The sequence below is a fragment of the Cicer arietinum genome, chromosome 5 (genome assembly GCF_000331145.2).
Source record: "Cicer arietinum cultivar CDC Frontier isolate Library 1 chromosome 5, Cicar.CDCFrontier_v2.0, whole genome shotgun sequence".
Classification (NCBI taxonomy): Eukaryota; Viridiplantae; Streptophyta; class Magnoliopsida; order Fabales; family Fabaceae; genus Cicer; species Cicer arietinum.
The window spans coordinates 49,458,009-49,472,895 of record NC_021164.2 but is presented as its reverse complement, the minus strand read 5'-3'; the positions used below and the strand labels follow the sequence as shown (position 1 = coordinate 49,472,895).

At 31.9% G+C, this 14,887-nt stretch overlaps 1 protein-coding gene across 1 annotated transcript; it reads right to left on the bottom strand.

Annotated features, from left to right (window-relative positions):
* Positions 1-2,684: 2,684 nt before the first annotated feature.
* On the bottom strand, positions 2,685-4,489 carry LOC101510481 (hydroxycinnamoyl-CoA:piscidic acid hydroxycinnamoyltransferase-like). Its single transcript, XM_004499948.4, has one exon. The coding sequence runs from the start codon at positions 4,331-4,333 to the stop codon at positions 2,936-2,938; it is 1,398 nt and encodes a 465-aa protein (XP_004500005.1). The 5' UTR covers positions 4,334-4,489; the 3' UTR covers positions 2,685-2,935.
* Between the last annotated feature and the right edge of the window lie 10,398 nt (positions 4,490-14,887).

The following is a 14,887-nucleotide window of genomic DNA, read 5'->3' as shown; positions in this document are numbered from 1 at the left end:
TACTAAATATGATGTTGCACGAGAGGATTTGTTTGAGAGGTAATAATCTGAGTTTGTTTGAGAACATTTGTTTGGGAGATAATAATGGGTGCGTTTGTTTTAATAAGAAATTTATTCTTTTAAACCAAAAATTATTTTTTAGGGTTTAAAGGGTGTTCTTTCATATTTTTTTTAAATTATTTTGTTAGAAAAATTATTTTTAATGTGAATAAGGCTTTTAAATAGGCTTACAGATCAGGCCATGATAGGCCGTAGGCCAGGCTCAGGCCGGAAAAAAAGCCTATCATAGGCCGTAGGCCAGGCTTAGGCCTCAAAAATTCATCGTAGGCCAGGCTCAGGCCTTTCAAAGCCTGGCATGGCCTGACCTATTCCCACCCCTAAGCCCAATTGATCTAGAAAATACTTACAATCATTAGCATGCTTTTCAATAAGTGACAAGCCATGAGTTATATAGTTATCCATTCCCTCCAATTAGTTATAACACTAACTAACTGTAACTGCCAAATCAGAACCAAAGGCAACAAGAAATCATAGGCGACTAAGAACTAGAGGCCATTAAGAACTAGAGACAACCAGAGACAACTAGAAACTAAAGACAACCAAGAACTAGAGCCAAACAGGACAAAAACTATCATATTGACTTAATACACAATTTAAGCTTTAACTAACTAATAAACACAATTGTGATCCTCTATGTTTTTAACCTTTTTTAGGAAAATAATAATTATGGCAAACTTACAAATCTACGCTAATGAAAATTAAACATACCACTTATTTTTATTTTTAGAATTATTTAATTGATTGAAAAAAATTGGAGTACTACATAGATTAATTATCTTAAAAGTATTTATCAAACTTACAAATCTACGCTAATGAAAATTTTATATTTTTAAATATTTTTAATTTATATATTTATCAAATTTTTAATAATTTTAATAATAATAATAGTATCAAATTTTTAATATATATATATATATATATATATATATCAATATTATTATTTTTTTATTTGTAAAAATATTTTAAGTATCTATTATATATATTTAAAATATACTCTGCTATATTTCGTCCACATGGGCAAATGTTTCCCACCTCAGCCAAAAAACTGACGTGTACATCTTTACAGAGAGTTTCCTCTATTCACAAATTCTAGCTTTTTCACAAATTCTATACACAGTCACTATCTTATACTATCTCATATTTAAATATTATTTCATAACGTCTACTCAAAATTTTCTAAATTAATTCCACGTTATTATTTCATAACGTTTATCCAACATCTTTCACATGACTTCCACATTATTTTAAAAAATCAATATGAAGTTTTATGTCTCAATTGTCAAATGATTATTGATATAGTAGTTATATCAATAATATATATTCAATTTTATCAATCTAATTTATAAAAGAGAAGTACCTAACAACAATATATATTGCTTTATATCAATAATATATATTCAATTTTATCAATCTAATTTATAGAACATAAGTAACCAACAATAATATATATTTAGCTTTATATAAGTGTTATTATTGTGTCTTCGAGAGAAAATTGTTTTAACGTATATTATTCTACTTCTTCAAACAATCTCTACGATTAGTGGCTTACAAGTTGCAACCCAATTATTTTTAAAGAAGTAGATATAGTTGAAAAATTCTTATTATTATTATTATTATTATTATTATTATTATTATTATTATTATTATTATTATTTAGTATCTAATATTATGTATAACTATTGATCTCATCTACAACATGAAAATATATTGACTACTCAAAAGAAAAAAGAAGACTCTCCATATTCAGCTTTATATTAGTGTTATTATTGTGTCTTCGGGAGAAAACTATTTACCATTTATAGATAAAAGAATAATGTTTAATATTTAAATAAAAAAATTATTTGTTGTTTTTTTACGGAGATGTTTTATGTTGTTAAATTTTTTAAAAATACTACCAATTTTGAAGTTTCTACATGTATTTTACTTCTACTCAACCGTACATATGAGTTGTTTGTGAAGATTCTCAAGTCATGTTGTATAGAAGTTTCATACTCAAAATATTGGAATTTAGATTTGTCATTTCTTTGACAAAATTAGAATGAAATGAATACCAAATGACAAAGTCATTTTTATATTTTTCTAAAAATATTTTGAAAATAAATTTTAATTTGACAACACAATAAAAGAGCATGACTAATTTGATTTTGCGGTAGATAATTACATATATATTAATATTTATTAAAACACTTTTAATATTTTTAACACTAAATATAATTTATGAATTTTGTTTATAGGATGATAATCACTATGGATTTTTAATACTAAATATATGAATTAGTTGCAATTACGTTCTACAAAATATTTTACATATCTCAAATGTGTGTTTGTCAATTCATATATAATAATTACTCAAATAAACTCACTTGAAAAAATACTCTACAAACAAAATGAATAAATTATATTATTTTTGAAATTTTAAAATCTTATTCACAATATTGCTAATATGTTAAAAGTCTATATATATTATACTATTTTTAAAATTTTAAATTTTTTTTCACAATACTACTAATACGTTAAAGTCTATATATTCCGTGCAACGCGCGAGTTATATTCTAGTTCTAACTAATCGCACGAGTAATATACTAAGTACATAATGTAAAATAAACTTTTTGAAAACCCACAAATAACACAAATACATCAAACAATTGAACAATAATACCCCCACCAAATCAGAAAACAGAATTAATCAACAAAACTAACAGGATAATTAAGTTTCCTTCCACCACTATAATAAAATCCAAGTTCCTAGCAAAATATATAGTGAAAGAAAAACGAAACAACATGAATCTTTTTATTTTCTACACTATTGCACATTATTGGAACAAAGTAAACTACATTATAATCAAATTCCAAGCTTTCACACAAATCCTGATTATCACAATTTTGCTGATGTGATCAATTCATACAAGTCCTCATAGAAGAACTTCTTGAAAAGTTGCATCAATTCAACCTGAAAATGCATGCACACAGTAACAGAAGCATCATCATCAGGACTCTTAATAATTATTGCCCTATCATATGAAGTCACATGCCCCATACTAAAGTAAATAGGCTTTCCCCACCCAAAATCTGCTTCATTTGTAGCAAAACCCATCCAACTTGTTATATGCAAATTAGGATACCCAACAAATGTAGGAGTTTTACCATCTCCACCTATAAACAAACGTCTTGCATCATCCAAATTTTCAAAACCTCTAATAACATCAATTTGTGACCTTATATACTCATTTTTTATCAACTCATTTCCTTCCCTTATCTTCTTTGCAGCATAACTCAATGGCTTTGATGTGATTTCTCCAATATACCCTCTTGCTTCTGTTTGAATCAAAGCATTCCCATAATAATTCTTAGGAAGATTTGGAACTATTCTGTTTCGGATTTGAACGTTGAACCGAACAACACTCAATTGATTCGCATTAAGCTCGCGAGCCTTTGAAGCACTTCTCCATATATGTGCACTAATTGCTTCAAATCTACTATAAGGTCTCGATTTCGATATCGATATCGACCCTTTTGAAATTTCACATTCATTAGCCTTTTTCTTCAACTTTTCAACTTCATCTCTTGTGAGTTTCAACAATTCAACTCTTGTTTTCTTCTTTCTTTCAATATTGTCATCAGATCTTCCAAGAATGAATGGTAGTGGCTTCAACTCTCTGTGTTCAAAACATGGTTTCAAAGGGGTGTGTGAAAATTTGAGAATTGTTCTATCTAAAAAAGGTAACTCATTAGCCTCTAGTGTTTCTCCCCTTGCTATTTTGGCCCATGAATTGATGAAGTTCCAACAACCAAGACCATCAGATAAAGAATGTGAGTAAGCAATTCCAATTGCAACAAAGTTTTCATCTTTGTTTTGGAATCTTGTGAGTTGAACAACAAACAAGGGAATCTCTTCAATGGGTTGGTTAAAATCGATTTTTGGAATAAGCTCTTTGATGGAGTCAAAAGATGAAAAATCACCAAAATCATGAATTGTTTGTGTGGTTTCAGCTTCAAGTAAAATGGCTCCTTTTGCATTGAGATTCAATTCTAATCGACCAAGTTTTGTGTAAGAATAACGACCAGCTATAGGATAATAAGGAACTAGAATTTTGCTAAGAGAGTTTTTCAATGTTTGTGTTAAGTTTTTTTGGTTTTCTTTTTTGGGTTTGTAAATGTAAATAAGTGTTGTGTGGAATGGACGAAAAATTTGATCTAAATCAGAGAGCCATAAACTACCATTTGGGGTTGATTCATTTGGAGTGATGGTGTAAGAAGCTTTAATTATTGCCATTTTTTGGTTCTATGATTTTCTCACTAGCCTTTGATGTGATTTATAGATTTTTTACTTCATGTTGCAACTTGTAATTATAAGTGTAAATCCAGGGAAACAAATGAGACTAAGAGGAATTCAAGTGAGGGGATATTGGAACCTATGTTGATTTCAATTATTATCCTCGGATCCGAATCTAAACCATACGATGATAACAATAGGATCATGAGTGGACATGTCTGAAATACAATACTATGCTTTTTAATCATTCATATTCAATAATTATGACTACTTTTGTAAAAACATGATGACATAAAAAAAAGTTCAATTATTTATCATAATTATGCTACCGAAGTAACCTTTTTTAATTTTTAGTTTTAAATAAAGTGTAAAACCATCAATGATTAACATGACATCTTAACTATATTGACACCTCAAGTTAATAGTTAATTATTTATCAATTGTAGTACTCTAAAATATTATTAAAAATAAAATAAAAGAAAATATAAAATATATGGGTTTGCATAATTAAAAAACTTATCAACAAAATTTTTAGGGATCATAAAACTTTGGTAAATGAAAAAGAAAATGTAGTAAACATTTACTGATATCAACAAAATCAATGTTCACGGAGACCAATCTTGTTTCTATTAAAAACATTAGAAATATTAGAAGAAAAAGCATCCCGTTAATGATTTGTTTACCAAGTGAAGTCTCAAATTAACAATTTGTCTATACATTGATTTTCTTTTCTAAAAATATGAGATATAGTAAAATTTATTCTTTGAATCATCTCAAGACAATCAAGCAATCTATTTCTAATGGACCAAATAGCAAGACTATTATTTCTAAAAGCTAACTTGTGAATCATATTCAATCTATAATCCAGGTGAGTTGAATACATACGCTAAGTATCATTAGAAAAAACATCAAAAATAAAAAGAAAAGTGTTTTAAGAAGTACTTTTTCGGTCCCATTTATTAAAAAAAAATATTTGATGATCATAAATATAAGTATAATCCAATTATTAATTTTTTTTATCTTAGTTAATGCTATTTTTTTCCAAAAACTATTCAATGAAACAAGTTTTCATACAAAATTTAATGGAATGAAAAAGTAATTTAAAAATTAGTATTTTATCTTTTAATATATTAAGAAAATTAAATGAGTTTAACCACTTGTTATGGTCTGAGAACACGAAATTGATCATCTCGGGATAATGATAAGTTGATGCTAACTCATGAACTTCTCGTTCGCTCCTGCTTTAATCCAAAAGCGGTAGGTATTTGTAAAAACATTTTGATGCAAAAATGAGGGGACATATGCAAAGGTGCTCTGATGCCAAAGTAAAGAAGAGTGATAACATAGTTTATTGTATTAGAGTTATGAGAAGTTTGTGTTACTTGATAGTAAACCCCTTATTTATAGTAGTTTTGATCCCCGAGTTACTAGGTAACTAAAGCCCTCTAATTGATCCTCTTATGCAAGTATTATCTTGATTTGAAAGTCGTTGCAACTCAATCACGATAAGGACTACTGAGAGTTTTCTTTAATGCAATAAGAAGTTGGTACTGATATAGTCGTTGTGATTAGTACTAACGATGTCCCATTAGACTCGGATAGTTAGTTCCTTTCAGAGTTCGATTCTTCAAGTTGGTGTAGATTGAGTCATTAAGTCGAATCCAAAGTTTAAAGTGGATTAGGACTGAATCTATTAACCTCAATTTGGACCTGTTTAGCCCATATTGGTACATCACTATTTTTAATTTATGTGTAATTAGTTAATTTAACTTACAATTAAAATCATAATGAGTTCTCCTATATATAATTCACCTGTGAGTTAAGACCCGTAAAAAATTGTTTTTATCTTTAAATGTGAAACACTATTATTATATTTTTTAAGTATCAAACTTATAAAACTCATTGAGTGTAACTCTTGATAGTCTCTTCATTCTATTTATTTGTCAATATTTATACTAAGAAGAAAATCAATGAATTTTGTTATTTATTATGAAATTATTAGTCTTTGTCTTATAAACACCCTTAACAATTTATCTCATTCTACTTACTTATCTTTCCCAATTCAATTCTTAATGGATTAAAATAATGAAGGTTACATTCAATACTTAGGTTGGTTTGCATTGACTAAACCTTCACCGCCTTCTTTTTGAGCAAAGAGCACTACCATTTCATCCTCAAACTCCTCTCGAGTAAAGAGTACAACCAACTCATACTCAAACAAGGAGACACTTATGTAATGCTCAATAAGTTTGGAGGCAAGAGCGTTTATTGAGTAGTCAACCAATTAGACTCAAGGGTCAAAGTTTGAATTTCCTTTTTGATTCTCTATATAATGTGAGTTCAATGTATCCATTTCTTTATCTATTTCATTCAAAATGAAATCTTATGAGTTTTATTATTCATCAAGCTCCAATTCTTATTTTTCTTATGAGATTAATCTTAATCCCTTTGATGTTGTGATGCCTAATATAGTATCACAAGTATATGGTTGTAGAGCTATAAATTTATTCTATGCATCGCCAACCGCGTCGATGAAGATCAATGTGACTATGATTCCTATTATGAGGATAAAATCTTTGTTTTTGAATGTGCACTCAACGAGAACAATAACTTCAAACTTGCTTAAGACAATTCAAACTTTATTTCGCTATGAGAAGCATTTACAATAGCTAGCGCTGCAAGAAACAAACAGAGTCATGAGAATTTGCAAAACCCATTCTTGAATTTGGAATTTTGGAGAACCGCCAATGTTGTTAGTTTGTTTAATTATTTTCTGTTTGAATAAGTCTTCTAATTAGTAGGAGCAATGACTAGTTAGACTTAGTATTAGCTGCTATTTTTCAGGAATTAGTTTTCCCTTATTCTTTGGAATTTCTGTTGTAAGTCATGGCTATATATATATAGCTAAGATGTGAAATAAAGAGCAAGTAAATTATTCTCACAAATTACAGATTTAAGCTTTACTATTCACATTTGGTATCAGAGCCTCTTCACAGGGGCCTGAGTTTTGTGAGAGATAGAGACTGCAGTTTCTAACAAAGTGAGAAAGAGAGATAAAGATGACAAGTGAAAAAGACAATTTCGTCATCATCCCCAAGTTTGATGGTGATTATGAGCATTGGAGCATGCTCATGGAGAATATGATCAGATCTAAAGAATGGTGGCACCTGATTGAAACTGGCTATGTTGAGCCAGCTCGAGGAGAGGTTCTCAATGGAGCACAGAGACAAGCACTAGCAGACCTTAAGCTTACTGAACTTAAGGTCAAGAATTATTTATTCCAAGCTATAGATAAATCAATTCTGAAAACCATAATTCGGAAGAATACATCTAAGCAGCTGTGGGATTCTCTCAAAATCAAGTATCAGGGAAGTGAGCGTGTTCAAAGGGCGCAACTGCAACGCCTTAGAAGAGATTTTGAGATATTAGAGATGAAGGAGAATGAGACTATCACATAGTATTTTTCGAAGGTACTCTTGGTGGCAACAGAGATGAGAAACATGGGAGAAGACATGCAAGACAATAAGATAGTAGAGAAAATATTGCGCACTCTTTCAGAAAAATTCACCTACGTGGTATGCTCGATCGAAGAGTCAAAAGACATTAGCAGCCTATCTTTTGATTCGCTACAAAGTTCTCTACGGTGTCACGAACAAAAAATCAACAAACACCAGACCAAAGGTTCCACCAGCGAGGAACATGTCTTGAAGATATCATCAGAAGAAGGAAGATTTAGTGAGACACGAGGAATAGGCAGGGGTGCATTCCGAGGACGAGGCAAAGGTCGTGGAAGAGTTGGAATTAACAAATCTCTAATTGAATGTTACAAATGTCAGAAGCTGGGGCATTTTCAATTTGAATGTCCTAGCTGGGAGAAGAAAGCAAACTATGTGGAGTTAGGCGAAGAAGAAGAACTCCTTCTTATGGCTCACGTAGAGATGTAAGGAGCGAAAGTAGAAGACTTGTGGTTTCTTGACAGTGGTTGCAGCAACCACATGACAGGGGTAAGAAAATGGTTTTCTGAGTTAGATGAGACATACAAACATTCTGTGAAGCTCGGAAACAATGCAAGGGTGGTGGTTCATGGAAAAGGGTTGTATAAAGATCAAGATTGATGGGTTGGTTCAAGTGGTCAGACACGTATATTACGTTCCAGACCTTAGCAACAATTTGTTAAGCGTCAGTCAACTACAAGAGAGAGGCTTGGCAGTATTAATACAAGATAATACTTGCAAAGTTTTTCATCCAACAAGAGGACCCATCATAGAGACCAAGATGAGTGCAAACAGAATGTTCACAGTTGTTGCACAAATAACAGAGACAAGCTCTTGTTTCCAAGCTACCACATATGATGAAGCATACATGTGGCATTGCAGATTTGGGCATCTAAGTTATAACAACTTAAAGATGTTAAGTTCCAAGGAGATGGTTCTTGGACTACCACAAATTGGGACACCGACTAAAGTATGTGAAAGCTGCCTTGTTGGAAAACAGAAGAGAGAGAGTTTTCCGAAATAAAGCAAGTGGAGAGCGACGAAAAATCTGCAGTTGGTGCACGCAGACATTTGTGGTCCAATTAATCCTATGTCAAACACTAATAAGAGGTATTTCTTGAGTTTTATTGATGATTACATTAGGAAAATGTGGAGCTTTCTCATTGCAAAAAAATATGAAGCCTTCAACTCCTTCAAAGTATTCAAAGCAAGTGTTGAGAAAGAAGTTGAATTTCCGGTTTGCTGCCTAAGAACGGACATAGGAGGAGAATTCAACTCAGATGAATTTATCGAATTTTGCAAAGAACACGACATCAAAAGGCAACTAACGGCTGCCTATACTCCTCAACAAAACGGAGTAGTGGAAAGGAGGAATCAAACAGTCATGAATCTGGTACAAAGCATACTATCAGAAAAGAAGACGCCAAAGAAGTTCTGGGCTGAAGGTGTTAAATGGATCACATATGTCTTGAATCGCAGTCCCACATCAGCATTACAAGAGCAAACACCAGAAGAAGCTTGGAGTGGCGTCAAGCCTGATGTGAAACCCTTTAAAATATTTGGTTGCGTTGGACACGTACACATTCCACAAGCAAACAGAACCAAACTTGATGATAAGAGCTGTCAGACCATCTTTCTTGGTGTCAGCGATGAATCCAAGGCCTATAGAATGTACAATCCCAACACTCAGAAGATTATGATAAGCAGAGACGTCGTTTTCGAAGAGAATAAAATTTGGGATTGGGGAAGGAATGGAAGTGAAGATATCAACAGGAATGGAATTGAAGACAGCAACACAAACTCTAATGTTCTCACTTGGAAAAATGAAGTTGGAGAGGAAGAAGGTGGAGTTGTTGAAGAAGAAACAACAAATATTGATGGAGACAATACTAATGGAGAGGCTGAAATTGTTGAACAAGAAGTAATAAATTCGGGACCGAGTAACTCATCCAACAACTCACAAGAGAGACCAAGAAGAACACAAAGAGCACATGCGTATTTGCAAGATTATGTCACATGGCAAGAGCTCTCAGATGAAGAGGTATATGCATTAATCTTGGAAGGACAAGTCCTTCAAGCCTTTACCTCAGAGGAAGACCCATTGAGCTACGAAGAAGCTTCAAAATAAAGGAAATGGAGGAAAGCAATGCAGCAAGAGATTGAATCAATTGAGAGAAACAACACTTGGGAATTGATACAACTACCTGAAGGAATGAAAACTATTGGTGTTAAGTGGGTTTTCAAGACCAAGTTAAATGAACTTGGAGTGGTGGAGAAATACAAAGCGAGACTAGTGGCCAAAGGGTATGCACAAAAGTATGGAGTTGATTACACAGAGGTATATGCTCCAGTGGCAAGATGGGACACAATCAGAATGATTGTGGCAACTGCAGCTCAGAGAAACTGGACTATTTATCAGCTTGACGTAAAAAGCGCATTCTTACATGGTGAGTTAAATGAGCTGATATTTGTTGATCAACCTCAAGGTTTCATAAAAAATGGAGATGAAGGAAAAGTATACAAGTTAAGGAAAGCTCTCTATGGGTTAAAACAAGCTCCAAGATCTTGGTTCAACAAGTTCGAAAGATACTTCATCGAAGAGGGATTTCAGAAGTGTGTATCTGAACACACGATGTTCATAAAGTCTGAAACTGAAGGTAATATTTTGATTGTGAGTCTTTATGTGGATGATTTAATATTCACAGGGAATTATGAAAGTATGTTTCTGAATTTCAAAGAATCGATGAGGAGAAACTTTGATATGACTGATCTCGGGAAAATGAGATATTTTCTCGGAGTTGAAGTATTGCAGAAGGAGGAAGGGATTTATATCTGTCAAAGGAAGTTTGCTAAAGAAATTCTAGAAAGATTCGGCATGAGTAACAACAATGGAGTCAAGAATCCGATAGTTCCAGGAGTTAAGCTCTCAAAGAAGGGAGGAGTTGAAGTCGATCCTACACTCTACAAGCAAATGATAGAGAGTTTGATGTATCTCACTGTCACACGACCTGACTTGATGTTTGTGGCATGTCTTGCTAGTAGATACATGTCTGCCCCAACAGATCTTCATTTTCAGGTGTTGAAGAGGGTGTTTAGATATATCAGAAGCACAACAGAGTTTGGGATTCAATACCAACGAGGAGGAGATGATACATTACTATCATATACTGATAGTGATTATGCTGGTGACATAGATGATCATAAGAGTATATCAGGATACGTCTTCTCATTAAGTGGAGGAGCTGTTTCGTGGAGTTCAAAGAAACAACCTATTGTAGCACTTTCTACCACAAAGGCAGAATATATAGCTGCTGTTTCGTGTGCAACTCAGGGAATTTGGATGAAGAGAATACTTGAAAAGCTTGGAAGCAAACAAGGAGATTGTATTTTTGTTAGGTGTGATAACAGTTCAACCATTCAGCTGTCAAAGAATCCAGTACTACATGGACGTAGTAAACATATTGAGTTACGTTTTCATTATCTAAGAGATCTGACTGAGGAAGGAAGAGTGAAGTTGGTGCATTGCGGTTCTCAAGACCAAATGGCAGATATCATGACTAAGCCCTTGAAGCTTGAGTCATTCACGAAGCTGAGACAGATGTTGGGGGTGATAGTAGTTCCTTTGTAAACTGCTTTGCTCTTAGCATGCAGTTTAGGGAAGGATTTGTTAGTTTGTTTAATTATTTTCTGTTTGAATAAGTCTTCTAATTAGTAGGAGCAACGACTAGTTAGACTTAGTACTAGCTGCTATTTTTCAGGAATTAGTTTTCCCTTATTCTTAGGAATTTCTGTTATAAGTCATGGCTATATATATAGCTAAGATGTGAAATAAAGAGCAAGTAAATTATTCTCACAAATTACAGATTTTAGCTTTACTCTTCACAAATGTGATATCATTTTTGGCAGCATTGACTGGAAATTTCGGAATACGGCTCAGGGAAACGAAGAACTTACAAACAGATAGCATATTTGTGTAGAAGATTCGCAAGTAATTCAATTTTGCCACCACTTTGTCATCGTTAGATAAGAAGAACAAGCCATGCATCTCTTGATTTTTCCAATGGATGCAAAATGTAACATCCATTTCATTACCTTAGAAATATTTATAAGATTTAAGTATTAATTAAAATTTCTAGAATTTTAGTAATTATTAATGTTATATTTTTAGTAATATTAAATTAGGATCAAGAGTAAAATAGACAAATAACAGCATGAACAAGTCTAAGTTGCAAAGAGAAGACATGTCACATTTGTTTTTCTCCTTCTCCTTCACTTGCAGGTACTAACTCATCTTCCCTTCAATATTCTTTCACTTCAAGTTACACACTCTTACAAACATTTTGAAAATACTAATACCTAGTTACTATTCATAGTCTTCTCCATTCATCTATTTTCCTCTTCTTCCCAAATTTATTCAAAGACAACAACCATCTAAAGTCTTTTACCCTCAATCCAACCCCTTGCATGTCCCTTTCTTCCTCTCCAAAACCCATTAATCAACCAAAGCAGTACTAAAGGAAGATAAGAAGCAAATTGGAAAATCTCCGAATATGAAACAAGCATCTTCCATAAAACCCAGCTCAGATTGAAGGAGATTATTATTAACAAACTATGATTTATGTTACCTAAACTTATTTTAGCATGAGGGTTATCGGAGTTTATTCAATGAAATCCATTACTTCTTTTTATAAATGATTTTGGGGATTTTACGGGTTAGAAGAACGTAGATGTGTGAGAGAAATGAATTTTTTTGCATATATATGTTTTGAATCTGCACCCAAATGATTTTAAATTGCAATGCATATCGTTTTTTTGCTTGTTGCTTGATTGTTGTGTTAGTAATTTAAAAACCTTGTCACTGCCTTAGAAATATTTATAAGATTTAAGTATTAATTAGAATTTTAGTAATTATAAATGTTTTGTTTTTACTAATATTTAATTAGGAATAAGAATAAAATAGGAAAGTAATAGCATGAACAAGTCCAAGTGGCAAAGAGAAGACATGCCACCTGCATGTCACCTTTACTTTCTCCTTCTCCTTCACTTGCTAGTACTAACCCATCTTCCTTTCAATCTTTTTTAACTTCTAGTTACACACTCTAAAAATATTATGAAAATACCAATACCTATTACTATTCATCGTCTTCTCTGTTCATCAATTTTCCTTTTCTTCCCAAATTTATTCAAAGACAACAACAATCTAAAGCCCTTTACTCTCCACCCTAAAAGTGCAGACATGAGAAATGGGGTTGGATTGTGTTTGACTTAGTTAATAATTTTTGCATTATTGGATTAAACTGGTTCAAACATGATGATTTACTTGGAGTAGAAGTAAAAACAAAACTAAGAAGTGCATGATTAAAGTGACACGAGTAATTTATCCTAGTTCACCACTAACTTGGTTACATTCAGTCCCTTCATTCAAAAGAATTTAATCCACTAATTCAATAACTTGATTTACAAAGCACATGACCCTCCAAGCCAATCTTCTCAAATATCTGACAAACCCAAACTTTTCAAGAACATACGCATCTTCACTTTACCAGCCAAATCTTCTTCACACAGTCTGACAACTCCAGATTGTTGAAGGCACACTAACACCACTATCGGGTTTGAATACAAAGGTTTGAAAATATTTCTCATTTGAACATATTTTTATCTTTTTGATCTCTAACATGAATTTGGAATTTTAAGCTTGAGTTCTTCTACTCTTTAATGATTTTTTGATGATTTTCTTCTTTAATACTTGTTTAGTACTTGATAACAGCTTCAATTTAGTACTTGTTTAATTCCAAATTTTATCTTCATTCCTAGATTGGTCAAATTTGATCTTATTCAAAAAAAAATTGAACAAGACGTTTTTTGATAATATGTTCTTTAGTCAATTCTTTGTTTCTAAATCGAATCTGAGCAGTTCTTCTAGATTGATTATGTTCGTATTTTGTTCCAATTCAGTTTGTAAATTCTTCAGATTGATTATGTTTGTATTTTGTTCAGATGAAGTTTGTAAATTCTTCAGATTGATACTATGTAGATTGAGTTCGTAAATTCTTCAAGTTGATACTATTTGTATTTTGTTAAGATTGCTTTTGCAAATTCTTCATATGAAACTTCCTTCCTATTGCTTGCTTTGATCTAAGTGGGAACATAATGTTGGACCGATTCTTGAACTTTCACAAGTAGGAATATGATCAAGTCCAATTCAGTATTTTGTACTTTGTCAAAATCTGAATCATATATTTGCAAATAATAAGTGTATCTTCTTGTAAACAGTTCTTGATCATATCTTCTTGTAGATAATTCATATCTTATTGTAATAAATCTTGATCAAATCTTTTTGTAAATAATTCATATCTTCTTGTGATAAATATTGATCAAATCTTCTTGTAAACATCTCTGCAAATATCTTGAATCATATCTTTACAAATAATAAATGTATCTTCTTGTAAAAAAAAATTCTTGATCATGTCTTTTTGTAAATAATTCATATATTCTTGTGATGAATCTTGATCAAATCTTCTTGTATATAATTTATATCTTCTTGTGATAAATATTGATCAAACCTTCTTGCAAATAATTCATATCTTCTTCTAGATAAATCTTAATCAAATCTTCTTGTAAATAATTCATTTCTTCTTGTGATAAACATTGATCAAATCTTCTTGTAAGTAATTCATATCTTCTTGTTGATAAAATGTTGATCATATTTTCTTCAAGTCTTGACCATATCTTCTTTTCAACTTGGTCAAACATTTTCTTAAATTATAAATCTGAATCAAATCATATTTTAGATTGTCTTCAAAAACATGAATCTTCTTTCATACTATGTGAAGTCAAATATATTGTTCTCAAAAAATATTTTCATTTATAAAACCAACTTGGTTCCAATAAATCCAACCTCTTGCATGTCCCTTTCTTCATCTGCAAAACCCATTAATCAACCAAAACAGTACAAAAGGAAGATAAGAAGCAGAGCATAAAAGGCAGAGAACAAAAAGTTGACAAGGAAAACATCTTCCACAAACCTAGCTTGGACTGAAGGTGTAACACCCTTGATTTT

What these genes read in the sequence shown, in the direction of transcription:
- LOC101510481 (XM_004499948.4), bottom strand. Translation starts at nt 4,333, where the DNA reads ATGGCAATAATTAAAGCTTCTTACACCATCACTCCAAATGAATCAACC.